Raw genomic sequence first — 27,714 nt, 5'->3', positions numbered from 1 at the left:
TTACTAAGGATTCGGAGAAAAACAAAAAGAAGCGGTAAACCCAGGTGAGGCAGAGACGACAGAAACGAATCTATGGCAAAAACAAAAGGTTTGCGCCGAGGGGGAATCGAACCCCCGGCTCCCCGACGCTGCTGGATGGCAACGGAGAATTTTACCACTAAACCATCGGCGCAGATGATCGGACTTGAGCGAAATCCTAACTCCGATGTTTAGAATCGGCGAATTCTGCGAATATGTAGCTTTGATAGTAGTTTGATGAGCCCCTTGACTTTAAACACCTTTACTTCTTCATTTCCATAAACCCGATCTCATCTCACTCATTTCGCATATAATCATATTGACTCTTGAGGCAGACTGCTTTTAGCCTAAGTGCTTTAGAATGAGGTGATCTCATTCTCAAGCCGCTATTTCCCTAGATGTATTGAGGTTGCGGGAGCTTGTTCCTAGTGAAGTAAGACTCACTCCGAAATCTCGTCGCGTTTTCTTTTTCCTGTCACTGGCTTATTGTCATAATGCTGCAGGTCATGATATATTTCCACCCTATCCATACATCTTTCTCCATTGTATTCTTTAGTGGAGATCCCTTCTTCGCGATAGATCTTCACAATACGATTGTCAAGAGGGCCGAACTCTACTGATCGTCTTCTGGTGATAATCTATTGATGTTGTATAAGTATATAGAATGTACAGAATAGATGGTACATCAGACACTCGTGATAGGTAGATAGATATAAGTTTGAAATTCTTCCACACATTCTTCAGCTTCAAGAAGAACTAAGGGACAGCATAGGTTGCGTACTCGAGCCAGTCCCCTTTGTCCTTTTCGGATGCAGCATTAGTTAAGTTCATAGAATATTCCAATAAGAAACTCACAAACAGTGACAAGTCGGTCGGCCTGGGCCCAACTTGAGTGTCAGCAAGAATGACTCTCCCGCGTTCCGTATCAATGAAGATGTTATGACCGTCATAACCGGACGGGAGATTGGCAAGCACATGGACATGGGGAGGAACCTCAATGCCAAATGGCTCGAACAGAAAGTCTCTTTGCGATTCGTGAAGTGGACCGAGAGTTCTCTCTGCCGCGCAGTCGACCACGGTGGTTCTCTCGAAGATCATCCGAGGATCGAAGTCATCTTCCTCATCATGTTTGATGTACGGGATATGCCTCATGAGATCGAGCACTGTATCGTTCCTATCGAGTTTGAGCGATTTCAGCCAGTCTTTGTCAACATGTTCCCAACCGCCCTGGGGAGGGTACCGGATTGCTGAAGGAGGCATCGAGGCAGGAAGATGTTGGTTACGAATTCGTAATCGGACGATAACTCGGCGACGACTTCATCCCGCGAGCAGGTCGGCTCTTCCGCGTGTGAGTCGGACATGTTTGAGTCTCAGAAAAGAGCCGTTAGAGGCATATGTATCTCTTCAAGCAGCCTGTCCAGCGATTGTTTCTCTTCTAGGCAGCACGGTCGTCACGCATACGCGTGAGATGTCGCGTTGTCTCAATGGACTGTCGGATTCCTAATGCCGAACACGCTAGAACTCATCCAGAAGGCGGTTTATTTCACCGACGCTGGCGATCATGTCTCACACAATGTTATCGTTATAAACAGGCCATAAACAACAAGCTTAGTGATGTGGCGATGTCAAGCGATCTCGAGATTCAACTGCGTGCACGGCACACTCAACTCACTCCCACCACGCCGACTCACCTACACAGAGCAAAAAGGTCAAAAATCAAAAGAATTACTCCTCGACGGGGAATTGAACCCCGGTCCCCTGCGTGCAGGCCGAAGGCGTTGACAAGCAGATATCCTCACCACTAGACTATCGGGGATGTGATGGTTGTGGAGCTAAGCGCGTTTGGAGCTCATGAAGCGTGCCCACAAATGGCGGAGCAGATTCTCAGTGCAGATCCCCGGGATACCGCTAAATTCGCAAGAATTCTCAAGCTTCACTGATACAAATTTTGATCTTCTGAAATTTGAATGAAGAAAATGAGAATTGAGCGTGGTTGATGAAGTGGTGAGGATTGAGGTGTGTTGGCTTTGAAATGTCGCGATAGTTATCGCAGGATTTCAGGTGGAGTCGCTCATCATTAGGGCCACCTTCGACGAAAGCTTTCAAAGCGAATTGAAAATGTGATAGCTCTGATTGAACAGTTGCATGTACGTTCATTTCTGCTTCACAATTCACCGCGACAATACTTCCACTTCAGCTCTTATCAATTGCATCTTCCAGTCTGAGAGAAAGTCTCACGAGCAGTCAGCAGATCTGGGCGTGATAGCCTTGGCAAAATAATTGCCACCAGATTCAGCCCAAATCTCCGCCCGAACATCGGGGAATTAGATCTCAAGCTTCACAACGCTCTCTCCGATTGATCAGCGTTCTTCGCCTTCTCGAAGCCAATCTCCATGGCTGGTTGGTCGATTCCCGAACGGCCGTCAGACTGCGCCGCAACCACCAAGGATTCATCGCGCCTTACCGGATTAGGCCATTGGAGTGGCCAAGACATCTGATCCGCCCATCACCTCCCATCCCCAACACACCGATGTCATATCGAGCCCAGAGACCGTCAGTTTCTCTTAAGGAAGTCGTCCCCAAAGAGAAAAGCGCATGAAGTGTGTTCCGGATTACCTGCAATAGCCCAAAACGTACAACTATCAACCATGGTTCTGCGAGATCAGACCACAATGGCGACTTCACGACGATTGGCACTGCACGTCGTCTCAGAGACCGCTCCACCTTCCACGGGGAGACGGCAATGCTGGGAATGTCAACGGCGTCGCGTGGTCTGCGACTCGGTTCGTCCCGTATGCGGTAAATGCAAGGCCACTGGCGTCGTGTGTCCCGGCTACGAGGACAAGAAGCCGTTGACGTGGCTGGCTCCCGGCAAGGTCAAGACTCGCACGTGGAAACGGAAGAAGCCTGCCGAGAAGAAAGTATTGCCAAGTGACAGCTCGAAAGAGGTCGCTGGCGCCGATTCCATGGTACTTGCACGTACCAGCAACCAGCTCATGCACGTCTTTCCAGGGTTTGAGTTCCGGACGGAGACCGACGACATCGTTGAGGCGACTCTGTACTGTAAGTGGATGCTCACGTACCGTCAGCGAAGTTCCAAGGGTCTCGTAGCAGAGGAAGCGGTTGTGAGATCTCCCGTCTTGACAGAGACTAATCCGATCCGTGCAGGGAACGAATCGGTACTTCCATCATTCCAGAACGCCCAGCTGACGTCCAGCCCATGGGTCGTACCGGCTCAATACGTCTGCTACATGCCAAAAGCGACACTGCATGCACTCGTGTCCATGGCCATCGAGCACCGCATGATTCGGCTCGCACGGAAGAAGACCGATCCGTACATGGTCGAAATTGGGGCCCGTTTCCATCAACATAGACAGACGGCGATAGAGGCGTTGAAGAAAGATCTCAGCAACGAAAAGATTCGCACTTCCCGTCAGACTATAGCTAGCGTGCTGGTCTTTATGTATGCAGATGTCAGTTCACAGGCCCAAAAGCTCCGTAACTCCGTGATCCAGCATTAATGCTAACGAGGAGCAGTTGATGGGTGCTTCAACCGCCTCGAGCTGGCACCACCATATGAACGGCCTCAAAAGTTTAGTGGATATGATTGGCGGGTTGGAGGCTGCGTATCGCAACGACCCGTTTATTCATCCGTTGCTCCTCTTCCCCAAAATGTGAGTTCAGGTACGATTAGTCGGTGTTTCTTGTGGTTTCTACCTACGTCTATTCATCTTGGAATTTTGCGGAATCTCGTAACATGAATTAACGTCGATAACAGTCTCGAAACCTTTGCAAACTCGACAAGCCCAGCAGATAATCTGTTGGGGCCACTTGACACCTACAACTCCATAGAAACCGTCGGAGTGCTCTTTGAGACGGGATACTATCCTTGTCTTCCATGCCCCGTCGACTTATTCTGCGACATCATCCGCATCAACCGTCTTCGACACCTGATAGCCACCAACACCCTCACTGAAGACATTGGTACTTCACAATCCTTAGCAGAGGACTTGTTAGAGCGCATCATCGAATTTTCGCCCGAGGCTTGGTCCGAGACCCGAAAGGACTCCAAGAAAGAATTTCTCCTCATGGGCCAGGCCTACCAATCTGCCGTCACGGTGTATGCCATCTCGTCGCTGCAAGGTCTCAAGGCGCTGCCTTCCTCAGCTGGATGGAGAGCGGTGCGGACAATCCACTATGGGCGCCTTATTAAGCTGCTTGAGACTGCTTCCAAGGATTATCTTATGAAGAACTGTGTCCTGTGGCCGCTTATCGTGGCCGGCTTTGAAGCGTCGACCGGCAGTGTTGACATGAGAACGTTTGTGGTGGATCAGCTGGTAGCTATGAGTCGGGACTTGGGGGTTTGTACAATGTTGAGAGCTGTTGAGGTGTTGGAGAGGTTTTGGGCTTCGGGAAAAAGTACTTGGGACGAGTGTTTTGACAGCCCTACCATCGTGGTGGTGTAGGGTGTCACTCATGCGTCTTTCTGTTTGCTGATACCCGGAACTCTTCTTGTTTTTTCATAGGTTGTCTCTGTATTATTCTCAACTCTGTGCGACTTTAAAGATATACTCTGGCCTCAAGAATCTGGTTCTTCGAAACCTCTTATCATACAATCAAAGAAAGCTGCGTCTACGCCTTGGAACGTCCAGTCTTCCACACGGGCCGAAAACCCAGGGCCAAGAGCCTGATCTTCAGCAAGTAGTGGTCGGTTGCTGGTCGTCATCAGGCCTTGGTCGGAGGTAAGTGGAAAGCTCTGTTCGACAGCAATATTCGTCGCCGCTGTATCTCGATGGTCCAAAGCCATGCTCGTGGTATGATGGTATCCAAACGTATCTTGCTCCTGCAATGTTTGGTGCCCAACAAACCTGAAAGGCTCCCGCAAGGGCGGCGCGTCGGGGGAGATGGTAACAGTCCCATAGTACGGGATTCTAAGCTGCAGCAAGTTTGAAGCCTCATCTGGAGGCCCGAAATTCCCTGTGACAGGTGTCGATGCGGTGCTGGGTGTCAAGCTCGCCGTGAAAGTCGACCCGTTCGTCGCGTGCGCTTCGATGCTGAGCAAGTTACGTAGCACATCCGCGCTCTTCATGGATAACACATCCGTCGATACGGAGCTCCCGTCACGCATCAGCTCCAGCGTCTCCTCGACCTTGTCGCGATCGGTATGTCTTTGGTGCGCCAGCATGTCATTCCCTCGATCCCGTCTGCGAGCGTCAATGTGTGCCAAGAGAAGCGTCATGCCGGCGATGAGGGCAAAGAAGTCGGCTGCGTCGGGGATGCTGCAGACTTCCTTGGCGCTGCGGATGGCGACGAATCGAGAGAGCACCTCTCGGCTCGCGTCGATGCACGCCATCCTGCTGCTACTAGCCGCCCCGTCTCGCGAGTGCCGAAGCATGAAGGGGAGATGTAGTTGGATGAGGAGGAAGTAGTGAAAGATTTGACCGCAAAGCCGCAGGCTCTCGAGCACCACTGACAGGGGCTTATCAGGGTCGCTGTTGAATCGGGGAAGAGTCCACCATCGAGGCGGCATGGCCGCGGCGGCGGCTTGCATTTCGAGGTCGAGCGGACCCGTAGCCTCCAGCATGGTGGAATAAGTATCTTGCTGGTTCCTTTGGATGATTCTCGAGGCTACCGCACAGTGAACCTGCTCCAGTCGTACGTGGGGATGGTCGTCCAGCAGCGTCGGCGATACCCCCTCCGTTGACAGAAAGGAACAATAGTCTCTTGTGCTATCAGGAAGTCCGAGTAGGAGACAAACGAAACGCTCAAGGTAGACTATTCGAAACCAGATGAACCTTGTGTCTGGAGGCCCCGATGGGTCGACTGTCTCGATGATGGATGAATCGTGTGGCCGATGTATTCCCATCAGTTGCGCCACTGATAAAGCCCGCCGGATTGCCAGAAGAGATAATCTTAAATTTCCTCCGTTGGCCAGGTATACCGCTTGGAGAATGATGCATTGAAGAGCATCGATACTTCCCATCAGCTTGTTATTCTCGCATACAAGAGATGTTGGGGCTTCGGCGAGCCGTTCCATGATCCGGCTAGGAGTTACCGAGGTTGAGGACCTTCGAGCGTATGTTGAAGGAATCCTCTGCAACATGGTAGCCAGTGTCAACATCTTCTTAGCGAGAGCCACGGGATGCATTGGCTGGTACAGGCTTGCGACGAATTGTTCCACTGTTTCTGGTGCCAGCTTCTCCAGTGTGCCCTGCGGCGCTAACATGAATTGGAACACTAGGTCAGCATCGGAGTATAGCTCGTTGATGACCTTGCAGTCCTCTGCAGACGGAAGTGCAGCTGTTAGTTCCTTGTTGAGAGCCGCCAGGTGAGCGTTGGCTGGTAGTCTAGGCCCGGTGGAGTTTTCATTTTGGTTGTGTGTCGCGTCTTCAACAGCGATGAGCTCTGGTGACTTTGTTCGAGATACAGGCTGCCACATATCAGCCGAGTTAACCGATGGCTAGTACAAGCACATCAACGCACCTGTGGCCTTGACGGCTCGAGTGACGGGCTTACGGAGCCGTTCTGGCATGGCGCATCATCTTCGTCGCGCGCAACGGCTGTCTGCGGGGTTCCCAAGGACAAGGGTGCCGTCGAAGCCGCCCTATATTCTTGGTCTGGAAGAGTATCTTGTGCTGCAGACTCAGTGGAATTCGTCCGGTAGAGCTGCTCAACAAGCCTCTCCATCCGGCCCAAACGATCCCCGACGTTGCCAGCGGTGGCTTGCGTCTGTGGCAAGTGTTCTTCCGGAAACTCCTGGCTGACACAGGGTGTGCCTTTTTGCCAGCATCTTCGACACGTGTCACGGGGTCCCGTCTCGTCGAAAAGGCAGCGGATCTTGCGTCGGCGGCACTCCCAGCAGCTTCGGGTTCCTTTGCGGACCTGGCGGCGTTTAGTAGCGGCCCGCTCCGAGGCGGTGGGTTTCGAGGTGGTGTCGCCTCTGCCAGTTGCGGCCATGTTCGTGTGATCTGGCACTGAGATCCGATGAAGATGTGTGATGTGAGGGTGATGTTTGATCGAGTCTTCTCGGACGAAGGTCGTGAGGGAGCGGAGGAACGTCGCGGGTTGGATTCGTCCGCCGCAATTCGGACGAACTCGAAATGTGGAGCCACAGACCGTTCAAGCTACCTCCGATTTTGAACAGCTCCATCCCCTTGCGATCGTGGACAAACCATATTTCATAAAGAACTGACACTTGGGAGAGTCCCGGATCGTTCATTTGCTCTTGTCTCTGTAGTCTAGCCGTGAAGCGGAGAGAGATTCGCGTCGAGGCCTTCACCCTTTAAGACCGATCGGCGATAAGTCGTCGGGGATAAGATGACCAAGGAACCTGCCTACTTCCATCTTATCCGAGGCACCTAATGAGTCACCAGCCTCCGGTGCAAGCAGACACAACTCAAAAGTGATTGCAATAATAACATAACATAACAAGTTCTCCAGCAAAGGAAAAGAATTTCCTCGCCGCGGAGTCATACGCCGTGCACGGCCTCCGGACGTGGGTCCAATGACCGAAGTCGGCGGTCAATTGTGGAGAATTAACCCGGACGGGGCCGGGACGTGGGATCGGTCGAGATTATCGGCGCCTATCGGGACAGTTCAGGGGGTGCGACATGACCATGCACTTCGATACATGAAGCAGAATGAATTTTTAAACAATCATGACATTCACATCTTCTCGATTTCGAGTGGCGGATGAATTCTCTTATGCAGGTGCCTAAACTAATGGCTCGGTGGCGAGCAAATGCGGCGCGCAGAGCTAGGCATCTACATATCACAGTAAGCGTGTCGAGAAAGACAAAAGATGTTGCATCCGTTCCTGTGGCAACCGAAATTCTTTAGACAGCGACACACACATCACGTAAGAGTCGCACAATGCACCGCGACATGATTGCCGATTTGTAATATTGGAGTTTCCACCTTTTCTGATAGGCCAGCGCCTCCGGACTTTTACCAAATATGGTCCGTTCAGCCATTTGTGCACTTCTAGGCTGCGTCGAAACAGCCAACAGGCAGTCGTTTAACAGAGCAGGCATCCGCTTTCCGCTCCATTTCGAGATGTTGTCTGAGGTGCTCTGGCCCGGGCGATGTTGGGCCGAGACTCGGCGGGGGGGCCGAAACGTCCGGACGAATCAGATGTTAGGGGTTGTTGGGCATGTACGACGTCGTTCCGGGCTATCATTCTTGATAAAAGGAAGCTTGTGTTTTGTCTTCCGGGTCTTTATCTGGAGGCATACGTTCCATTTAGTCGTCACTCTCTCCAAATCATCCTACTGTTTTCGACTTCATCATGCGTGAGATTGTAAGTACTGTTTCTGCAGCGTTCGGGCCGGCCACCAGTGGCTGCAGCATCATACGTATCCACCTTGCTAACCAGATAATCCAACAGATTCATATCCAGACGGGCCAGTGTGTAAGTCATCCACCCTTCGCTACATCGTGAGGCTTTGCTGATATTGACTTGACGAAGGGTAACCAAGTCGGAACTGCGTTTTGGTACAGTCTCCGAATCATCCTAGTATGCGATCCAAACTAACGGACTTTCCCCGAAAACCAGGCAGACCATTCACGGTGAGCATGGTTTGGATCAGGACGGATAGTAAGTACCCGCGCTCGCACACATCGCCTCACCACCTACTAATCATTCTCAGCTTCCGAGGCGACAACCCACAACAAGCCGAGCGTCTCAATGTCTACTTCAACGAGGTATATCCACTTTCTCTTTCGTCGTCTCTTATCAGCCATAATGACGCCCGTCCTCCAGGGCGCCGCCCAGAAGTACGTCCCCCGCGCGGTCTTGGTCGATCTCGAACCCGGCACAATGGACGCGATCCGATCCGGTCCCCTTGGCGACTTCTTCCGCCCAGACAACATGGTCCACGGCCAATCCGGCGCCGGAAACAACTGGGCCAAAGGGCATTACACCGAAGGCGCGGAGCTGGTCGACCAAGTCCTCGACGTCGTGCGCCGCGAAGCCGAAACGTGCGATAGCCTCCAAGGGTTCCAGATCACGCACTCACTCGGCGGCGGCACGGGTTCCGGAATGGGAACCCTTCTCATCGCTAAGGTCCGCGAGGAATTTCCGGATAGGATGATGGCAACGTATTCAGTTCTCCCGTCGGCGAAAGTGTCCGAGGTCGTAGTGGAACCGTACAACGCGACGCTATCGGTCCACCAGCTCGTCGAAAACAGCGACGAGACGTTTTGCATCGACAACGAAGCGCTGTATGATATCTGCCGTCGGACGCTGAAACAGACGCACCCTTCGTACGGCGATCTCAACAAGCTGGTGGCGAGGGTGATGTCGGGCCTGACGACGGGGTTCCGCTTCCCGGGACAACTGAACGCGGATTTGAGGAAGCTGGCCGTGAATCTGGTGCCGTTTCCGCGACTGCACTTCTTCACCGTCGGGTTCGCGCCGTTGACGACCGCGGCGGCGTATCAGAATCTCGGGGTGCCGGAGCTCACGCAGCAGATGTTCGACCCGAAGAACGTCATGTCCGCGTCCGACTTCCGCAACGGGCGGTTCCTGACATGCTCGGCGATCTACCGGGGTAAGGTGTCGACGAAGCAGATCGAGGATCAGATCCGGGCGGTGCAGACGAAGAACTCGAATTACTTTGTCGAATGGATCCCGAATAACGTGCAGACGGCGCATTGCTCGATCCCACCTAGGGGTATGTCCGCCTCAGCTACGTTCATCGGGAACTCGACTGCCATTCAGGACATTTTCCGACGTATCGGGGAGCAGTTTAGTATGATGTACCGCCGAAAGGCCTTCTTACATTGGTACACCGGCGAAGGCATGGATGAGATGGAGTTCACGGAGGCGGAATCGAACATGAATGATCTAGTGTCTGAGTATCAGCAGTATCAGGATGCCGGGGTTGATGACGAGGAGCCTGAAGGGTTTGAAGAGGATGTTCCGGCGGAGGAGTGATCGGTGTAATGAGCGATTGTCAGCGAGCTGACTACCTATCCAGTTTGTCAACAGCCATGATATAGCAATTTTATCTCTTTCAGCGACCCTGAAGGTGATTGTGCAGGAAAAGAAGGAGATGCTGTGTCTGGTTCTGCCTGCCTTGTATGTCCGGTAGCCAGAAGGATAGTTAAGGGAGTTCCTTCCCAGAATCACCAACAGCACCGGTGCAAGCGACACTGTACCAAGTGACACTGGATGAGTCCCAGAGGGGTAGTCGAGACACCCCTGAACTGGTGATTCCATCAATCTGGTGCTGGAGGCCCTCGGTTCGAGTGGCCTCGTTTCTTTTTTTCTTTGTCTTTTCTCCTACAAGTCTTCCTTACGTTCGGCCGTTGAGGAGCATCCCCAATTCTATGATCCGTTTCGCTCGAAGTTCCTAACGCATTCATAACTTACCTCCGTAAAAAATGTCTCCTGTTTGGTGTCTCAAGTGGAATCTTGTGTGATGGGCACCTGTAAGCTGAGTCCCTGAAATGACCGCTTGCATGGAATAGGACATAAATATCCTATCCCATTGTTAGCGACAGGTTAATCAAATGTCTTCAGTGCTTGAACGTTCGATATTCCTAACTTGGGGAATGCTACTGAATAGACCAACCTATTATCATCCGACTGATATTTCGTCATCGCACGTGGCATGCGGGAAAACCGATCCTGATCCTTCAGCCCTATCGTTCGCCTCTATCCCCCAAGAAGTATTTGTCATGAATCCTCAAGACAACAGAGGGTAGCTGGACATTGGGTAAACGATTGTTATGAAACAATAGCCATCAGAGACTGACAAATTACATTTCAGAGCATGCTAGGTGAATCTGAAGTTTTGGCTGGAAACGCTTGTCGGGTTAGGAAAGATTGCGGTTAAAAGGCGGAGGGTCAGCGGCTCCCTGACGCTTTTATCAGTTTTATACCAGCAGCTGGCTGAAAGATGCTGTGATCCACTCCCCAGCTCTCGTTAAAGCCTTCTTGGACGAAGAAATGAGTGAAAAAAGAATAAATCGCCTTAAGGCTTACTCATAGACGACATTGCCCAGCCCGTACGTCTATAAATGACACATCTCGGAGCTGAAGCGTGGCTTTTCGGTCAACGACAGAGTGCGAGGCCTGGAAGCCTAGACTTGAAGCATGAGAGGACCCCAAGAGCATCATGAAGTTTAGTCGTAGACATATGCAGACAGGCGTTCTATTATAAACAAGGTGACTTTCAGGTACATTAAGTATTTCCGAGTATACTTCAACGATGCCGGGTAACAGCATTGACAAATAGAAATAGATCTCACACATTGAATGTTACGATCAACCTAATTTACCACCATTTTTAAGGGATCATTATTGGGTCTGACAACTCACGACATACCCATCCTTGCCAATTGATTAATCATTCAAGGCTGCGCTTGCACAGTCGGCTTGAATAAGTACCACGTCACACAGGTGCTACCAGCTTTCCCGGGTCCGGGGATTCCCAGCCCCTGACGGCATTGCCGGCGCTACCCCTCTGGAGCTCTCTTCATAGATAGAATGCTCACGAGAAATGAGTATTGATACCAGGGCAGAACGGAAGAATGAGGGACCGAAGACAATCCATTTGCCCTTGTTGCCGCATTGTCTTCGGCAAGTGACATCAATCTCGAAAGAAGATCGCAAGGTGTTCGTAGCAGGGGAATGTACTCTCTAATAAGGATAGAAAAAGCAGTTTCATCTCCCCGAAGTATTCAGAAGCATTCCTCCAAAGATGCCTGACGACAACATCACCGGACGAAGATTTGAAGATTCAGAACGTTGGCCTGTTAGCTGCACCCATAAAATCATCTAGAATCGGCATTCATTCTCTTCGCTTGAGCCAGAAGAGAATCCATAACACAGGCGAAGAACACAGTATCATACTGCGCCTTTGAGGCAAAGGCTTGTCTGCTGAACGAGCTAGCTGTACCAAAGACCGGCTTCAATAGGAGATTTCTAAGCTTTGCGTAACATGCCGTACGTCATTGACTAAAGCAACTTCTTCCCAGAAGTAGCATAGGACGTCGCTAATATAAAGGTCGAGATATTACGGAAAGATCAGAGGTGGGCAACAACAACAATTTCATCTGCTCGCGTCAATATTGATTTTGCAGCTACCTGTCGTTCCAGCATTAAGCTTTGACATTTACAACGAGTTCACACACGCACTCCCGGGAGACATACAGAAAGACAACGGCATCATCTCCTCTTCAAAGTATTCAATGGCCAAACCCCGATACTAGACGACGAAGACGACGGATGACAGCGAAAGCTTCGCCCACGTTGTGCCAAGTCAAGGCACGCGAGATGCAACGTCATCTTACTTCAACGGACATGGAACCATATTCCTCGCCTCTTTCATTAAAGAGGCTCGGACGCGTGTTTCATAAACACAACGGATTTTGGAATCACAATTGTTTGACGGAAGTGTTGCAAGTGTGCAGAAGGCTGTCAATATATACCACTCCATCCCGGCCTCTTCAGGGACAACCGGCAGAGTTCATCTATATAAAAGAACAGCCATCATGCTTCATCAAGTGACCAGCCCAAGCCAGCACGATACGATCGCAATTCGGCCGTTGTGAATTAACTGCTTCATGTGAAGTAGTCGAGGTACTGCATGTGATCCGTGATTCCCCACTTCCATCCAAGATGACTAGCTCGAGAGACACTGTGTAGTGAATGAGTACATCTCGCCCGTGGGGTATTCGAACGCAATCTCAACAGACGACGATGTCAGACGACGGGTACTGTAGCATCATGGTACCCAAGCCGACGGACGATTAGTCCTGCTCGTCACATGTACTGGACCAGCTGTGCCAACGTGCAATGCAGACGCGGACAAAGGCCATGAACACCGAACTTGATTTTGTGGTGACCTACCAGTTGGGTGATCTGGGGCAACCATTTAAATATTGCGAGCATCAAGATGTAGTACTGTGCCAAGACAACACCGAGCTAGAACAACCTCACCAAACACCCCTTCAACAAGTCGAAAACTTTCACGTTAACAAAATCGGTATCATTCAACCCATCTATATGCAAAAAACCCCTACCCATCCTCCAACGCCCTCCTCACAAAAATCTCCATAACACCCCTGACCTTCTCCTCAACAGCCTTCCTCTCCTTCGCCGCAGCCTGCACGCCAACCCTCACAACAGCCCTACCGGTAACCTCAGCGACCCTCCTCTCCCTCGTCCGCCGCCTCGCCAGCGCCGCCTCAGCAGCCGCGTTGCCCCCCGTCAACCTCCTGAAACTCAGACTCCTCCGGTTGGGCTTCGGCGTCGTGAGCGCCTCGACCTCGGAGCGCGAGATGGGCGCGAGCTCCGAGACGACCTTGGAGAGGGTGGCGGTCAGGAAGACGAAGGCGATGTTGTGGTTCGGCGCCGTGGCGAGGATGTCGAGGACGGAGGCCTTGTCGTTCTCGATCTCGGGGGCGGAGCGGGACGTCGCTGCGATGTTGGGGATCGCGAGCTCGATCTTGGCCCAGAGCGCGGCTGTGATGATCCCGTCCGTGAGGCCCGAGAGGAAGAGGAGGAGGACCTCGGCGATAACTTCGAGGCGGTAGAGGGAGGGCGTCTCGACAGGGAGGGCGTCGACGAGGGGTTTGTCTGTCTCGAGGGCCTCGATGAGAGCTAGGACTTGGCTGTCCCTGGCCTCTTTGTCTTTGAATAGCCACGCGGTCTCGTCAAACGGCCAGCCGGGCTTGTCGCCGGGGATGAGGTGCTCTTCGATCATGTTCGCGTCGGCGATCGCGCGAGAGGTCATCACTTCCACCGCCTCGGTGAGTTTGAACAGCTCCTTGGGCGCGGCGCAGTGCACGTCTAGATCGTAGGGAATCGAGCCGGAGCCCGAGGGGACCCTGAATCTGACGAATTTCCGAATGCCGCCGTCCGGGGTACGAATGAGTTCGTCGATCGAACGGCCGAAGCATGTCGGGAGCCAGGACGCGCGAATGGGGACAAAGTGGTCTCTGCCGTCTTCCACACGAAGAACGAGGATGTCTTCCAGCGTTGATCGACCGTCGTTGAGGGAGCGCACATGGGACATGTCGCTGACGAAGACTTCTAGCACGCCACTGACCGTCTCGCCGGGCTCAAGGGTGACATCGCTGCCAAGATCGGGCTGTTCCTCGTTGGCATCGGGGTCTGGTCTTCTGAACGAGGTGCTGAGCCAAGGCGGTGGACTTGCGGAGTCGTCCTCAATAGTTGGCTTCTCGACGAAGGCGAACTTCGCTGGTACACGGCCGGTGTTTGCGATGGTAAGAGTTGCGGTATGTCTGCTGCGGTACCCGATGTCTCCAAAGTCCACGGCTTCGCCTAGTTCCGTGGCGCCGGCTTCGTCCTTGGCTTGGAGGTCGTGATTGTCGAGTACTACCGTGATCAACGGCCGTCCCTCGTTCTCAGCCCGATCCAGCTCCTTTGCGACTTCCGCATGGACCTTGGCCTTGAGATCGGGCACCACGGCGTCATAGTCTAGTGTAAACACAGATATGATCGGTTTGTGATCTGACGAGATGATTCGTTGATGAGACGTATAGATGTCAAGCTGTATCCTGTCCGTGAAGCCCTCCTTGGTGATGACCTCCTCCGGCTCGTTATCCTCCTCGTCGTACTCGTCGTAGTCGACACCGGCCTCGCCCGTTGGTGGTGGCTCATCGCCGTCAGCGTCTGGGTCGTAGTCGAAAAGAACGCTCTCGTCGTCCGTCGCATGATCCATTCCCTGCGCCGTCATCTCTTCGTCTCTCTTTTTAGCCTCCTCGCTGTCCCTCACTCTCTGCTCATACTCCTCCTTGTCCTTCCGCGTCCTGTACAGAATTCGGTCGCACCAGCTTGGCGCCCTTTGCTTCTCGCTCGAGTCGAACAGGCTGATGGTCCCGACGTCATACTTGTACGACGGCAGGAAAGTAATCGGCCCCTCCCTCCAGCCATCATGGAAAGCCTTCTTCTCTGCAATGATTCTCCGCAGCTGATCATGAGGTAGTAGCGAGTCGAGGGTCGCCTGTAGCGACGCAGGATCATCGCTAGGGTCCGGCAAAAACTCGTCTGGATCTGGTAATGAGCTCGACGACTCGGCATCGCTTGGCTCCGACGACAGCGTCGTCTCAATAGTAGACGTATCGTCGTCGCTGTATTCGTTCTTGCCCCCTTTCGAGCTTTTCACCACCAAGACCTCCTCGCCCGCAATGACCTTCCGTCCCTTCTTGTCCAGGTCGTACTCCCCACGGGTGTGGAGCAACAGCAACCGGCGGATGTCGTTCCCAGGCAGTCCGTCAACCCTGAAGTTCAAGTCCCCAAGCCAAAATGCGAAGTCCTCGTCACCAATCTTTTCCGCCTCAGCGTCATTTTCCCCGGCGAGGTTAATCGGGTCAAACTGCGTCCGCGACATAATCTGCCCAACATCCCAAAGCCTCCGGTCCAAGTACGTCTGCTCCGCGCCGCTAGCGAGGTGGCAGTTGACGAAGACCATGCGCGTCGTCTCGCCAAGCAGCATCCGTGTCGTCACTGCGCCCTTGTTTCCGAGGTACCCAAACAGACCCGTGCCGACGGAGACGGTGCTGACGTTGCTTATGGTGGGAGCAACTTCGGGGGATGCGTACGCCAGCAGCAGGAGACCAGACATCTGCTCTGCGGCGACGAGCTCGTAACCGTCCGGCATGGCTTCTTCCAAAGCGTCCTTCCACTTTTGCATGGGACCAGGGTCGGAGTACATCCGGTTCATGTAATCTCTCGCCATGTTCAGATCGACAATCTCCTGCAGGCCTAGGATATACAGCCCGATCTTGTCACCCCCGACGAGATGTATATCGCTCGGGGGCGCAGCGGTGACTGGCGATTTGGGATTCGGTCCATCTTCGTCACCGGTCTCCTCCTTCGACTTCCTGCAATCGACAGTCGGCGTGGGAGGGACGGTATTCGTCGTCTCGACGGTGTCGCGATCGGAGACGTTCAGGCGGGAGAGGGAGGCGTCGAGTCCATAGCCGTCGACGAACCAGCTCGCGAGATCCTTATCCGTGCCGGGACACGCGGCGACGTTCCATGTGCCGATCTTGACTCTTATACGGTGGGGACGGACGTACTCGGCGCGGCGGGCGTAGACGGCGCGGGCGAGGGACTGGGGCGTCGAGGTGAGATCGACGGGGTCTGAGGTCGTCGAGGGGATGGTTTCGGAGGGCGCCATCGCGGGGGCGAGGCTTTGGCTGCCTTTGCTTCGGCCACTTTTCTCAGTAGAGATGCTCTGGGAGGTGTTCGAGTCTGGAGTTGGAGAGGGTCGGGAGGGTTTAAACGGCGAGGGCGGGATGGAGGTCGCAAGGGATGGCAGGGACAGGTCGGTAGTTTCGGGGTCTTTTTGTTTTTTTCGGTTGAATGGTCGATCAATCCGGGGGCGTCCGGCGCATGATGTTCGTATTTCCGGGGCGTGGATGCGTGTCGTTGTCGTCGTAAGGTGAGGTCACGGACAAGGATGGCGATGGTTATGCGTGAAAGGGAGGAGGGCCCGAAGAAACGGATGAAACCCCCCGGACGGAGAGATACCGGACGAGTCGGAAGGACAGGACGTCGAGGGGACGCAGAAACCAGCGGGGTAGATATAGCAGCGGTGATATAAGTTGAAAAGACGAAGACGTGGGAGTTGGTGATTTAGGAAATGTTGAGGCAGAAGAAGATGTACGCAGGGTTCTATTCTGCAGTGACGCTGAGTGACTCCGGCCCTGTCCAGCCAGGGCGGTCCAGGGTCGAAAGTCCCCTCGGCATCAGTGACGTCCTTCGGGGTCGAGGTTGCACGGCACAGCGCTGAGATGGAATGACAGGGGGGACGCCGGGAGGGTGGCAGGGGCCTCAGCGCATGTTTTTGCACTGCCACACCGCTGGGATTGGCGGGGTAAGGTACCTAGGGCGAAAAGGTGATAAGATAAGCAGTATCGGATAAGGCTGACGGGATCCACCACGGAGCTGACCTCATTCACAGCCTCACCTTGCGATTCTGTCACAATCACCTAACCACCATCACCACCACCTCACGAGAACAGCCATTGCTGCTCAGCACAAGTCACCCAGACGAACAACCATCAGCGCGACTACCCCGAGATACCACTCTCAGACCAGCCACCGCGCTCTCGCGCAAAAACCCGCCATCACCACCAAAAATGTCCCGCCAAACCCCCCGCAAACGCGGCCACAACCGCCATCCCTCGACCGGCCCCCGTCCAGTCCAGTCCGACTACGAGTCCGACGCGGCGCACTACCTCGACACCCACCCGGCGCCCGCCCCGAACCCCTCCCTCCTCACCCGCACGAACACGGACCTCAACCTCTCCGTCCTGCGCCGCTACCTCCCCTCCATCAACGCCACCCTCTCCATCGCCGCCAACGCCGTCGTCTACACCTTCAACCCCTCCCTGCCCGGCTGGGACAAGACCGGCATCGAGGGCACCTACTTCCTCTGCATGCAGGACCCGCCGCCCGGCGCCCCGGCCGCCGCGCGCGCCTGCATCTTCGTGCTGAACCGCCGCGGCCTGGAGAACGTGATCCTGGACCTCGGGGACGTGGCGGACTTTGAGGTCATGGACGAGATTTACATCTTCAGGCTGAAGCAGGAGGGGCGGACGGAGGAGACGGAGAATAAGGTCGTGGGGATCTGGATCCACGCCGACAAGGAGGATACGCGCGTGATGAACGCGGCGATGATCAGTGAGACGCTTAAGCAGGTCCAGATGCACGCTGCTGCTGCGCAGGAGAGCGCCGGGGGAGTGGTGGCGCCGCCGAGGGAGGAGGAGCTGGGGCCGGCGATGCAGGCGATTGGGCGCAAGCTCAGCCTGAGTGACTTGTTCGGCGCGCAGAATGGGGCCAAGGGCTAGGGGTCCGTTGGGCTTGATTCGCGGGCCAGGAGGAGTGATGTCGGGTCGAGGAGCACGGGAGGTAGATCCGCCCAGTGGGATGGATATGGCGGTGATCGAGGTATGGAACATGTAGCATCTTTCGGAGCGTATGTCTGAAATGACCACGATAGACGGGGAGGATGATTGGAGACACTGAGGGACGTGTACGGGGTCAAAGGGCTCGGATGAGCAACGATAAAAGCAATGATACCCATAATTAAGAAAGTCATTTTCATACATGAGATGAGGGCCGCGAACCCTCGTATGGCAGACCTAGGGGGGATGATCTATCCATCCCCGCTAACCCATCCCAAGCCGGCCGTGAACCATCCGCCATTACAACTCCTCAAACCCCACCAGCCGCCGCTCATACCGTGCCGCTGATGCTCAGCTCGCGAATCTCCTGCAACACCTGCTCGACGCGCTGATCCAGCTGTCCCTGCGCGTACTGCTCCCTCGTGTCTGCGTCGAGGTACTGCTGGACCTGCGCCATGCGGCTGTACGCCTCCGCGCAGAAGCGCAGCTGGATCTTGACGAGGGCCTCGAAGGAGGGGTCGAGGTAGGGCACGCGCAGGTCGATGAGCTGGGGCAGCTCGGAGGACAGCTGCTCGTTGAGCTGCTCGTAGGCGGCCTTGGCCATCTCCATCTCCTTCTCGGCGCGGGGCAGCTTGGTGACGTCCTTGTCGGGCTTCTCGACGAGCTTCTTGACCTTTGCGCGGAGGGCGTCGTAGTCGAGGAGTTTGTGGCCGCGCTTCTTAATGCCTGGTCGGAGTTAGCAGCCGAGGGGGTGCTCGGTGGACGAGGGGGAGACTGACATTCGTTGACGTCGGGGAAGTATGCGCAGAAACGAGAGATGGGTTCGAGGACCGCTTGTCTGGAGGTCGTCAGCTCAATTGTCCGGCGAAAATACCGCGGTAGCCATACTGGTACGGTCCGTCGAGAGCCTTGATGGTCTCGGCGTCGAGGTCCTCCACGGCCTGCTTGTAACTCCTGCTCACGCCATCCTTGGCGCCGGAGTCGCCGTAGAAGGCATCTATCGTCTCGGCGATACGCATCTGAGAAGCGGTCATTGCTGTCGAGCAGTCAGCCCACCGGCCCCTTCCTTCCTAGAGCTCAGCAGCATCACGAACCTCGCAACGAGTCTAGGTATCCCTTGGCCTCCTTCTGCAGTCGTAACGAGGCGGCCTCCATGGTTCTGAATCGTCTGTCGGGGAATTCTCAGCATTCGTGGTGCACATCGTAGGGGAGGATGCCCGGGTATTCCAACCTTTCCTCGACTTCATAATCTCGGTCGTTCGTCTTTTCCACATGCCCTGCCAAGATCGGGTCAGCCGCGGCGGTAAGGAATGGCGGGGGTCAGTGGTGGTGGTGAAATGCGGCATACCCGTCTTCATCATAACCTGCGTCGTCGCGCGGTTGACATTCTTCTTGAATCCTGTGGCCGGCCGTCAGTCCTATTCCACCGATCGCGTCCCTCCTCGTCGTTGGCGCGCGGGGTTCCGTCCTCGGTTTCGCGTACCTGCCCACGACATCTTGGCTGCCCTCCTCTGGTTCCTTCAATCGCTGCTGAGTCAAACTCGAGGTAGAGAGGAAAAATCGGTAAACAAAAGGGTGCTCGAGCGGTGTACTGATCACTTGGTGTCTTGGTCGTCGAAATAAAAAAAAGGGTATCACTCTTGATCCGTACTCGTGGGTGGCCGTTTCGTCGTCCAAAGGTTAAAGTTGTAAAGGGTTGGAATTGGGAGTTTGGAGGTTTTGATTGCGCGGACGAATCACTCATCAGTCCAGGCTGGGGAAACCCAACGACGGGGACTACTGGCAGTGGGCAGTGGGCAGCACTGCTAGCAAACCGACGTCAGCGACAGAGGCTCAGACTGCGCCACGTCCTTAGCGGGGTCTTGGCCCCTTGCAGGTGCTGAATGGTGAATTTGGCGAGCCTAAATCCAAATGAGGTGTGGCGCAGTGCAGCTGGGCGGAGGGCGCAAATGCCGTGTACCGAGTGATTTATGAGATGTTATTTCATGAGCATTAAGCTGACTTAGAGGCAGCAGAATTTCAGGTGAATTGTTCATCACATTATGCTTAATCTGATCTCATAACTTAACTTTCACTCACTTACAGCTTTTAAAATTCAGACTCATTCACTCCTCTTTCTTCTTTCAAAGTCCTTTTAATAACCCTAAACATTTCTTCTTCTTATCAACAGCCACCTTGTTGCCTGGGCAGTTGACCATCTAGCTGTTTCATCATTATCTTTGTTCTGTTTGTAGCCGTTGCAAGTACAGCTGGTGTCACCTAGTCGCAGATGTTGTCCAGAGCAACTGGCTGGCAGCAACAGCTCCTTGCATAACCCATAATTGTAATCCCGACCCCACCTATACACGCTATGCACGTTATGCATACAGGTCAAATCTCCAATCAGCACCTCCAATTCTTCCTCCAGCTCCAATCTCCAACTCTCTCTCGAAAAAAAAGTCCAAACCACCTCATCGCATCGCAACACCTTCAACCACCCAAAATGACGACCCAAAAACTCTTCAACCCGCGCTTCCTCCTCATCTCCCTCGGGAACCCCGCCCCCTACAAAGACACCCTCCACTCCGCCGGCCACCACGCCCTCAAGCACCTCCAGGCCCTCCTCCCCGCGCAGCCGCCCTTCCACAAGACCGACGCCTTCGGCCAGTCCTGCCAGGCCTCCCGCGGCAACAAGTACACCCTCGTGCAGTCCCCGACGCTCATGAACGTCTCGGGCGCCTTCACCTCCAAGGCCTGGCAGAGGGAGCTCGCGCGACAGCAGGACGACCCGGCCGGCCTGCACCTGGTCGTGGTGCACGACGACCTGGAGGAGGAGCTCGGGGTCGTCAAGATGCGCAAGTGGGGGAGCAGTCACAGGGGCCACAACGGGATCAAGAGCATCGCGGGCAAGCTGCGGGAGGGGGACTATCCCGGCGCCAAGTGGGCGCGGATCTCTGTTGGCATTGGGCGCCCCGACGAGCGGAGCAGGGCTACGGTGTCTGACTATGTTCTTCGTCCAATGACTATCGACCAGATCATGACGCTCGAGGATACTGCGGCCCCGGGGGTCCTCCGGTGTCTGGACGAGTGGGAGGCCAAGTTGGCCGCCCAGGCTAAGAAGTGAAGGTGCTCCTGATGAACTTGCATACTCACCACAACCGTCCCGGCCACGGCAGTAATGGAGGCGTTGGGTAAGCCGAGAATGTTCTGGCTGTCATCTCGAGTGTCTCCGACGTTGCAAGGACTCTAAGCGTCCAGCATTCGTCAACAGTGTCCTAGCCCGCCTCAAGCACCTTCTTGAGCGTTCAGCGACGCATATCAGAAACCTCCCCTCAGGTAGCCTCCTCCGGGCCGGGTCGGCCGTCGAGCCATTTGCTCATGTACGGCCCGTCAAGCCAGTAACCAAGCTTGGCATAGTAACTCCTCACACCAACACCAGAAATGACACTAATCTTCTCACTACCATGCTCGTCCCTCGCGATCCTCTCCGCCTCCTCCATCAGGAGTGTGCCGAAACCCTGGTGCTGGAACTTCTTCGGGTCGCGCGCGTGTACTGGCACGGCCGTACCGTACACGTGCAGCTCTCTGACGAGACTGGTCGGCTGGCCCACGAGCTCCTCGCGGTAGGTGTACTTTTCGGTGCACTTCCGCAGACGCAGCAGCGCCACGAGGATGTCCTGCTTCGGGTCCTCGTATGCCAGGAACGTCTCCCAGCCGCCGTTGGCCGTGTAGTCTCGCCGCACCAGCTCGATCTGGTTCGGGCGGATTTTGTTCTTCACCTCGTTGACGCCGACCTCGCGCGTCCGCACGTCTCGACACGTGGTGCCGAAGTCCTTCATCCTCGCCAACGCCAGCTCGCGCAGGTTGCCGTTCTCGACACCTGACGTGACCAGTGGCATGGGAATATCACGCTGGACACGGTAGATACGGGTCCATGGCGGGATCAACGCCAATATCCTCGCGACGAGATCGATGAGACCGTTTGGTGTGTAATTCTGGTATCGGCCTGTTCGCCACAGTTCGTACAGACCGGTACCTCTGATGACGAGGGTCGGGTAGATCTTGAGACCGTCTGTTCGGAATGCAGGGTTCTCGAAATACTCCCGGAACTGATCCAGATCTCTCTCCATACCCACGTTCGGCAGGTCGGGCATCATGTGGCTGACGACCTTGAAGCCGGCGTCCTTGGCGAGACAAAACGTCTCGGCGACGGCAGCGACTGTGTGGCCACGGTTTGTGTCTCTCGCGACGTCCTCGTAGAGCGACTGCACCCCAATTTCCAACCTCGTGCAGCCGTACCGCAGCATGTCTGTCAGGTGGGGCTGCCAGCAGTAGTCCGGTCTCGTCTCGATCGTAATGCCGACGCACTTGATGTTGCTCATCTCGCTGGCCTCTACGGCCTCGTCCACGTTCGACGTCTGGTACCCACTCAGGGCGTTGTGTAGTTGTGCGATAAAGTCCTCCCTGTAAGGAACGGGCAGGGACATGAAGGTGCCACCCATGATGATGTACTCGACCTTGTCGACGGAGTGGCCGAGAGACTTGAGCTGATCGACTCTGCCGCGGGCCTGCTCGAAAGGATCGTACCGGGCGCGGATAGCGCGCATCGATGTCGGTTCGTATCCGGTGTAGGACTGTGTGCTGTACTCGAAGTCGGAGTCGGGACCGCCTGGGCAGTAGACGCAGATGTTGCCGGTGTAAGCGATGTGTGGACACCTGTGAGGCTTGCACATGACGGCGACGACGGCAATACCCGAGGATGTTCCTGAAAAGTGTGAGTCTTGCTGCCTGTCGAAGCATAAAGGGGGAAGAGACATACGGATTGGCTTGGCAATGAGTTTCGGGAGGATGTATTTCTTGTAGTGTTCGGGGATCGCAGCGATGATGGCCGTCAAGGGCGGGATGTTGGCCAGCTTGTGCTTGCGCGCAAACTTGTTGCGCAGGGAGTTGAGGTTGAGATCCCTCTGAGGCTTCTTGGGGTCACGGACGGCCTCATGGTCCTCGATCAGGGCGTTGGCGATATCTGCACAGCATCGCAGGAAGCGCTCGTTCTCGGGCGGGAGATTGTCGGTCTTGGTGCGCGGCTTAGTGACGGTGACGGTCGCCGTCGCCATCTTGGGCGGTTGGGTGGTGTAAAAATAGGGGATGTTGTCGTGGGTTTTCGTGTCGTTCTGTCGGTCGTCTGGTCGTTTTGGAGTTGTTATTTTAGTAGACCGTCAAAGTTCAAAGCGCCGCCGGAGTCACAGTTGACGTCCCTCACTTTTGGAAATTTTGGAGGAACCGTCGAATCCATGGATGCAGGTCGACCTGGATGGTGGGGTAATTAGCCACACTTTTCCCTCTGAGGCGGCATAAATGCTGCGCCACACGTGGGGTGCTGACCGTGCTCAACCCTGGCCCTCCCATTGGCTCGGTCGGAACATCCTCGCCGACCGACTGGCGCGGGTTTTCCCGGGCTGCAGGCCCCGTGGCTCACGCTGCAGACCCGATTGTCTCGAAAGAGCTCGGTTCAAGTTTTGCTTGGTGCCAGTTCGACCCTTCTTTTTCGGAAAGTGACGTGAATTGCTGCAGCTGTCTGTTTTTTGATAACTCCAACTTTCCGTTGTGGTGCTATCTCGACTCTCTTCCTCGGCCACTCTCCCCTCCGTCCCCCGACATCACTCATTGCCTACCTTTCTTTAATTGCGCCACACACTCGTCCGTGTCGCGCTTCTCTTTCCCCCCCTTCTGCAACCACACAGACAGCCCATCATGCAGTCCTTCTCGAGACAGATGCGCCCGGCAGGCAAGCTGCTGAACCAGGCCGCCAGACGGTCCTACAGCGTCTCCCAGGCCGGCCCCTACTCCAAGACGATCGACAACCTGCGCATCAACAGCGACACCAAGGTCATCTACCAGGGCTTCACCGGCAAGCAGGGAACGTAAGTGTTGCTGTTATCTCTCTCCGAGTCCGAGGCGGGCCCCTGGCTCGGGCCTACCAAAGCAGCAATGGCCGCGCGATATATAGCTAACACCAACTCCTTTGATAGCTTCCACGCCCAGCAGGCCATCGACTACGGTACGCGATAGTGCTTCCCGAAAAGCAATTGCGCATTCCCTCGCGCGCTTCTCATGCAAAAGATCAATCCCGAGGCTGATATCTCTCTTCCCCCGACGTGTAGGCACCAAGGTCGTCGGTGGAACGAACCCCAAGAAGGCCGGCCAGGAGCACCTGGGTCTCCCCGTCTTCGGCAACGTCAGCGAGGCCGTCAAGGAGACCGGCGCCTCTGCCACCGCCATCTTCGTCCCGTATGTCACCACGCCCGCCGCGAGAAGCTTGAAGTTGAAGGTTCCGGAATTAACCCCCCAATCAACAGCCCCCCTCTGGCCGCCGCCGGCATCGAGGAGGCCATCGCCGCCGAGATCCCCCTCGTCGTCTGCATCACCGAGGGTATCCCCCAGCATGGTATGTTTTGCCCGAAAAAACAGCTCCGTAGCTGCATACTCACCCCGACCCAGACATGGTCCGCATCACCAACATGCTCAAGACGCAATCCAAGACCCGCCTCGTCGGCCCCAACTGCCCCGGCATCATCGCCCCCGGCCAGTGCAAGATCGGCATCATGCCCGGCTTCATCCACAAGCGCGGCCGCATCGGCATCGTCTCCCGCTCCGGCACCCTGACCTACGAGGCCGTCAACCAGACCACCCAGGCCGGCCTCGGCCAGTCCCTCGTCGTCGGCATCGGCGGCGACCCCTTCAGCGGCACCAACTTCATCGACTGCCTCAAGGTCTTCCTCGAGGACGAGGAGACGGACGGCATCATCATGATCGGCGAGATCGGCGGTTCCGCCGAGGAGGACGCCGCCGACTTCCTCCGCGCCAACAACACCGTCAACGGCGGCAAGCCCGTCGTCTCCTTCATCGCCGGTATCTCCGCGCCCCCCGGCCGCCGCATGGGCCACGCCGGCGCCATCGTCTCCGGCGGCAAGGGCGGCGCCGACTCCAAGATCTCCGCCCTCAAGTCCGCCGGCGTCATCGTCGAGCCCTCGCCCGCCGGCCTCGGCAAGGCCCTGTACGACGAGTTCGTCCGCCGCGACCTCCTGTAAAGCGTCTCGCCGCCTCTCGAAACCCAACCAACCCCCTCCCAACCCACACCCCCGCGGCCCGCAAAGAGGAGGAATCAAACCAGCTGTGTATGTAACATGTTAAAGAGACTCGTTTGAAGCGTGGTAGCAGTTCGCCGCCGACGCTGTCAAAGGCGCACCCGGCTTGGGAGGAAACAGATGCATCGTGCGTCGTCGAGTAGTTGTGTGTCTGTCTGTGTCTGTGTGTGTCGTCGTGTTGCCTTACCCCAAATAACTCGATAGACTGGAATTCGGCAACGCAAGGACAAAGGAAACAGTGGGAAACAAATCTAGCAAAGGGGAAAAAGAAGGAGTATTTCCTGCAATGCAATGCACATGTGAGGGAGGACTCTCCCCCGCGCTTTGTATCTCGAATTCCATAAGTGTTTTTTTTTTACCGCGACCACGTACCGGACCCCCTCATTCGTTCACTTCGCGCCATGCTCGGCATCTAGGGCCCTGCCGTCGTACGACTCCCCATACTACCCCCCCGTCTCCGAACCCCGAGGGGAACCTGGACCGGGCCGACGCAGGCAGGAAAATTGGAGACCGAGGACACCGGGTCAATGGATGCCAGGGACCTTTCGGGGAATTGTCATCTTTTTTTTTCAGTCTGCTAATATGTATGACCGCTATCAGTGATTTTTACGAACATGATCACGAGTAAAAAAGATGGAGAAGCAAGAACAACACAGACGCAAAGTCCCATGCGTAGCCGTGACTCCCAAAACGCCCAGTCCGTGATGCAGAAAAGGTCTTCCGGCCCGTGAGCGAAAGAGAAAAAAAAAGACAACACCGTGCTCCGACCGCTGAGTTTCCCGCTGTCCACCGTAGCCCCGGGCCCCCCGTTCGAAACGTGTGCAAAGTGATCGTTCGTGCCGTCATGCGGTTTGAGTGTGGGGGATTTCCAAACCTCCAGATGAGATAATAGAGTCCGCAAGTCCATGCGTCGCAACCACAGTCCTCTCTCTCTTTCTCTTTCGAAAAGCGAATCATTCCACCGAGCAATGCCCACCTGTCCCCCGGTCTAAGATGATGTTTGACTCCCTGTTCGATGCAATTCCAGCTCCCAGTGTCCCCCACGTGATGCCTGCTGCTTCGTCGTGACATTTTTCCTACGGTTCGTCACACCATATGCCACAGCTCATCAAATCTCGTTCAGTAGTCGGGCGATGATGTCGCCCATGTATGCCTCCTCAAGCTCGAAGTCTCTGCCACCGTTGCGGTCGATGCCCACGAAGTCGAGGGCCTCGACGACGGCGTCGATCGCGAAGCCCATTCTGGCGAAGCGGTCAACGAGCTCTTTATTGTAACCCTGGTAGTCCTCGTCGCTGGTCTCCTTCGGCTTCGGGCTGGGCTCCTTGCGGTACTTTGAGGTGTCGAATTCGCCCGAGGGAGCGTTGGCGTGGCGGATGGCCCACTCGTGGGCGCGCCTGGCGAAGGCCTCCGGGTTCTCGAGCATCATCTTGGCCACCTCGGCATCCTGCGGGTCCTTGGGGTTCGGGAATTCGAGGAGCATGCGGAGGGAGAGGAGGGCGGTCTTGATGGTTTGGACCGGGGACCAGCCGGAGCCCAGCGTGTCGAGACAGATGGCGCCCTGGGAGGAAGTCAGTTAGTGGCGGTCTACATGAGGGTGGGAGAGAGGAATGAAGTGGCCTACCGTCTGACTGCTGATGTTCGGATGCCAGATCTTGGTGTCGAACTTGATGATGGGTGATTTGAACGGGTAGTTATCCGGGATCTTAATATCGACCTCGTATTGTCCGCCGGCGTAGGGGGTATCTGGGGGAGCAGGGAATGAGCCCTTGAGGTGGAGGAGATTCGACTCGTCGACGGGCCAGGCGTCGACGCCCGAGTTGTCCTTGTCGCTGCGAATGTCATTCAGCTCCTTCACGATTCGCCGCTCCTTAGGGGTCGACATGGTGGGCTGTAGACTTTGTTGCAACGTTGTATTTGATGAGTTAGCGATGTCGGGCAATGCTTATTTCCTTCTGGATGACGATATTCCGTGCGAAAAAAGTCTCTAACGGTTGTCGTTGGGCTGGGTTGCGTGAGGTTCGGGTCGGGTGGATTTTGGAGGGGGAGGACCTGGAGGAGCCGCCGCCGATGGAAGACGGAAGACGCAAGACCGACGGCGGCCAGTGCCTGCCCCTCGGATGGAAAAGATGATGCTAGAATGGCCCGTGCGGATGCCGCTAAAATAGTGCCCATCAAAGTGTCAGGGCCGCCTGGAAGGAGCGACCCGGTGCTGCTGCGGGGTTGACAAACTGGCATGTCACTGGATGCTGTAAGAGTACTTGTCAACGGACTCGAAAGACGATACCATTCACAGTTTGTGATGGAATTACTGCTGATTATGAGGATTATTTACAAGCTAAAATTGACGCTAAGAAGTCAAGATCATTACTTTAACAGTTTCTCTCGCACTTTTACGTCTGTTTAGCTGAAGAAACTGTGCCTTTTAATGTTTTTCTGCCTTGAAAATGGTTTAATAACTTATCACTTGAGAATTATCTTCACACATCTCACCTGTTCTAGATGAAGAACTTACTGAGATCACTAGCTCACCATATCAACATGTATTCAAATAAGATTTTTCAAGGGAACTGACATGGAGTTTGGGTGAATCTACAAACACGCTACATTTATTCGAGCTGTACCTGTGTTACTAGGATCAGTGAATTCATCATGACATGACACGAATCCAGCCTGAAGATCTCAT

The 27,714-nt window shown here is 55.0% G+C and overlaps 11 protein-coding genes across 11 annotated transcripts; 5 read left to right on the top strand and 6 right to left on the bottom strand.

Moving 5' to 3' along the window:
- Window positions 1–774: 774 nt before the first annotated feature.
- Window positions 775–1,278, bottom strand: CkaCkLH20_10680 (uncharacterized protein; the record flags this gene model as incomplete). Its single annotated transcript, XM_038893394.1, has 2 exons — window positions 775–819; window positions 874–1,278. The coding sequence occupies 2 exons, from the start codon at window positions 1,276–1,278 to the stop codon at window positions 775–777; spliced, it is 450 nt and encodes a 149-aa protein (XP_038741207.1).
- Window positions 1,279–2,690: 1,412 nt separating this feature from the next.
- Window positions 2,691–4,484, top strand: CkaCkLH20_10679 (C6 zinc finger domain protein; the record flags this gene model as incomplete). The annotated part of the gene is made up of 4 exons (XM_038893393.1): window positions 2,691–3,081; window positions 3,187–3,491; window positions 3,556–3,692; window positions 3,797–4,484. The coding sequence occupies 4 exons, from the start codon at window positions 2,691–2,693 to the stop codon at window positions 4,482–4,484; spliced, it is 1,521 nt and encodes a 506-aa protein (XP_038741206.1).
- A 113-nt stretch (window positions 4,485–4,597) lies between these two features.
- CkaCkLH20_10678 (uncharacterized protein) lies at window positions 4,598–6,975 on the bottom strand (the record flags this gene model as incomplete). Its single annotated transcript, XM_038893392.1, has 3 exons — window positions 4,598–5,627; window positions 6,087–6,448; window positions 6,502–6,975. The coding sequence occupies 3 exons, from the start codon at window positions 6,973–6,975 to the stop codon at window positions 4,598–4,600; spliced, it is 1,866 nt and encodes a 621-aa protein (XP_038741205.1).
- Window positions 6,976–8,761: 1,786 nt separating this feature from the next.
- On the top strand, window positions 8,762–9,955 carry CkaCkLH20_10677 (tubulin beta chain; the record flags this gene model as incomplete). Its single annotated transcript, XM_038893391.1, has 1 exon — window positions 8,762–9,955. One exon carries the CDS (start codon window positions 8,762–8,764, stop codon window positions 9,953–9,955), a length of 1,194 nt encoding a protein of 397 aa, XP_038741204.1.
- A 3,091-nt stretch (window positions 9,956–13,046) lies between these two features.
- On the bottom strand, window positions 13,047–16,175 carry CkaCkLH20_10676 (uncharacterized protein; the record flags this gene model as incomplete). Its single annotated transcript, XM_038893390.1, has 1 exon — window positions 13,047–16,175. The coding sequence occupies one exon, from the start codon at window positions 16,173–16,175 to the stop codon at window positions 13,047–13,049; it is 3,129 nt and encodes a 1,042-aa protein (XP_038741203.1).
- A 964-nt stretch (window positions 16,176–17,139) lies between these two features.
- CkaCkLH20_10675 (Dcp1-like decapping family protein) lies at window positions 17,140–17,850 on the top strand (the record flags this gene model as incomplete). Its single annotated transcript, XM_038893389.1, has 1 exon — window positions 17,140–17,850. One exon carries the CDS (start codon window positions 17,140–17,142, stop codon window positions 17,848–17,850), a length of 711 nt encoding a protein of 236 aa, XP_038741202.1.
- Window positions 17,851–18,238: 388 nt separating this feature from the next.
- Window positions 18,239–19,062, bottom strand: CkaCkLH20_10674 (uncharacterized protein; the record flags this gene model as incomplete). Its single annotated transcript, XM_038893388.1, has 4 exons — window positions 18,239–18,633; window positions 18,687–18,745; window positions 18,796–18,943; window positions 19,002–19,062. 4 exons carry the CDS (start codon window positions 19,060–19,062, stop codon window positions 18,239–18,241), a joined length of 663 nt encoding a protein of 220 aa, XP_038741201.1.
- Window positions 19,063–20,389: 1,327 nt separating this feature from the next.
- Window positions 20,390–21,010, top strand: CkaCkLH20_10673 (putative peptidyl-tRNA hydrolase; the record flags this gene model as incomplete). Its single annotated transcript, XM_038893387.1, has 1 exon — window positions 20,390–21,010. One exon carries the CDS (start codon window positions 20,390–20,392, stop codon window positions 21,008–21,010), a length of 621 nt encoding a protein of 206 aa, XP_038741200.1.
- A 208-nt stretch (window positions 21,011–21,218) lies between these two features.
- Window positions 21,219–23,000, bottom strand: CkaCkLH20_10672 (putative ELP3 family histone acetyltransferase; the record flags this gene model as incomplete). Its single annotated transcript, XM_038893386.1, has 2 exons — window positions 21,219–22,651; window positions 22,706–23,000. The coding sequence occupies 2 exons, from the start codon at window positions 22,998–23,000 to the stop codon at window positions 21,219–21,221; spliced, it is 1,728 nt and encodes a 575-aa protein (XP_038741199.1).
- A 637-nt stretch (window positions 23,001–23,637) lies between these two features.
- CkaCkLH20_10671 (succinyl-CoA ligase subunit alpha) lies at window positions 23,638–24,974 on the top strand (the record flags this gene model as incomplete). Its single annotated transcript, XM_038893385.1, has 5 exons — window positions 23,638–23,807; window positions 23,916–23,944; window positions 24,048–24,174; window positions 24,243–24,331; window positions 24,385–24,974. The coding sequence occupies 5 exons, from the start codon at window positions 23,638–23,640 to the stop codon at window positions 24,972–24,974; spliced, it is 1,005 nt and encodes a 334-aa protein (XP_038741198.1).
- A 1,165-nt stretch (window positions 24,975–26,139) lies between these two features.
- Window positions 26,140–26,913, bottom strand: CkaCkLH20_10670 (ubiquitin-conjugating enzyme; the record flags this gene model as incomplete). The annotated part of the gene is made up of 2 exons (XM_038893384.1): window positions 26,140–26,589; window positions 26,653–26,913. The coding sequence occupies 2 exons, from the start codon at window positions 26,911–26,913 to the stop codon at window positions 26,140–26,142; spliced, it is 711 nt and encodes a 236-aa protein (XP_038741197.1).
- Window positions 26,914–27,714: the final 801 nt, after the last annotated feature.

Source organism: Colletotrichum karsti, assembly GCF_011947395.1.
Source record: "Colletotrichum karsti strain CkLH20 chromosome Unknown Scaffold42, whole genome shotgun sequence".
Lineage (NCBI taxonomy): Eukaryota > Fungi > Ascomycota > Sordariomycetes > Glomerellales > Glomerellaceae > Colletotrichum > Colletotrichum karsti.
This window is presented reverse-complemented; position numbering and strand designations above follow the sequence as displayed.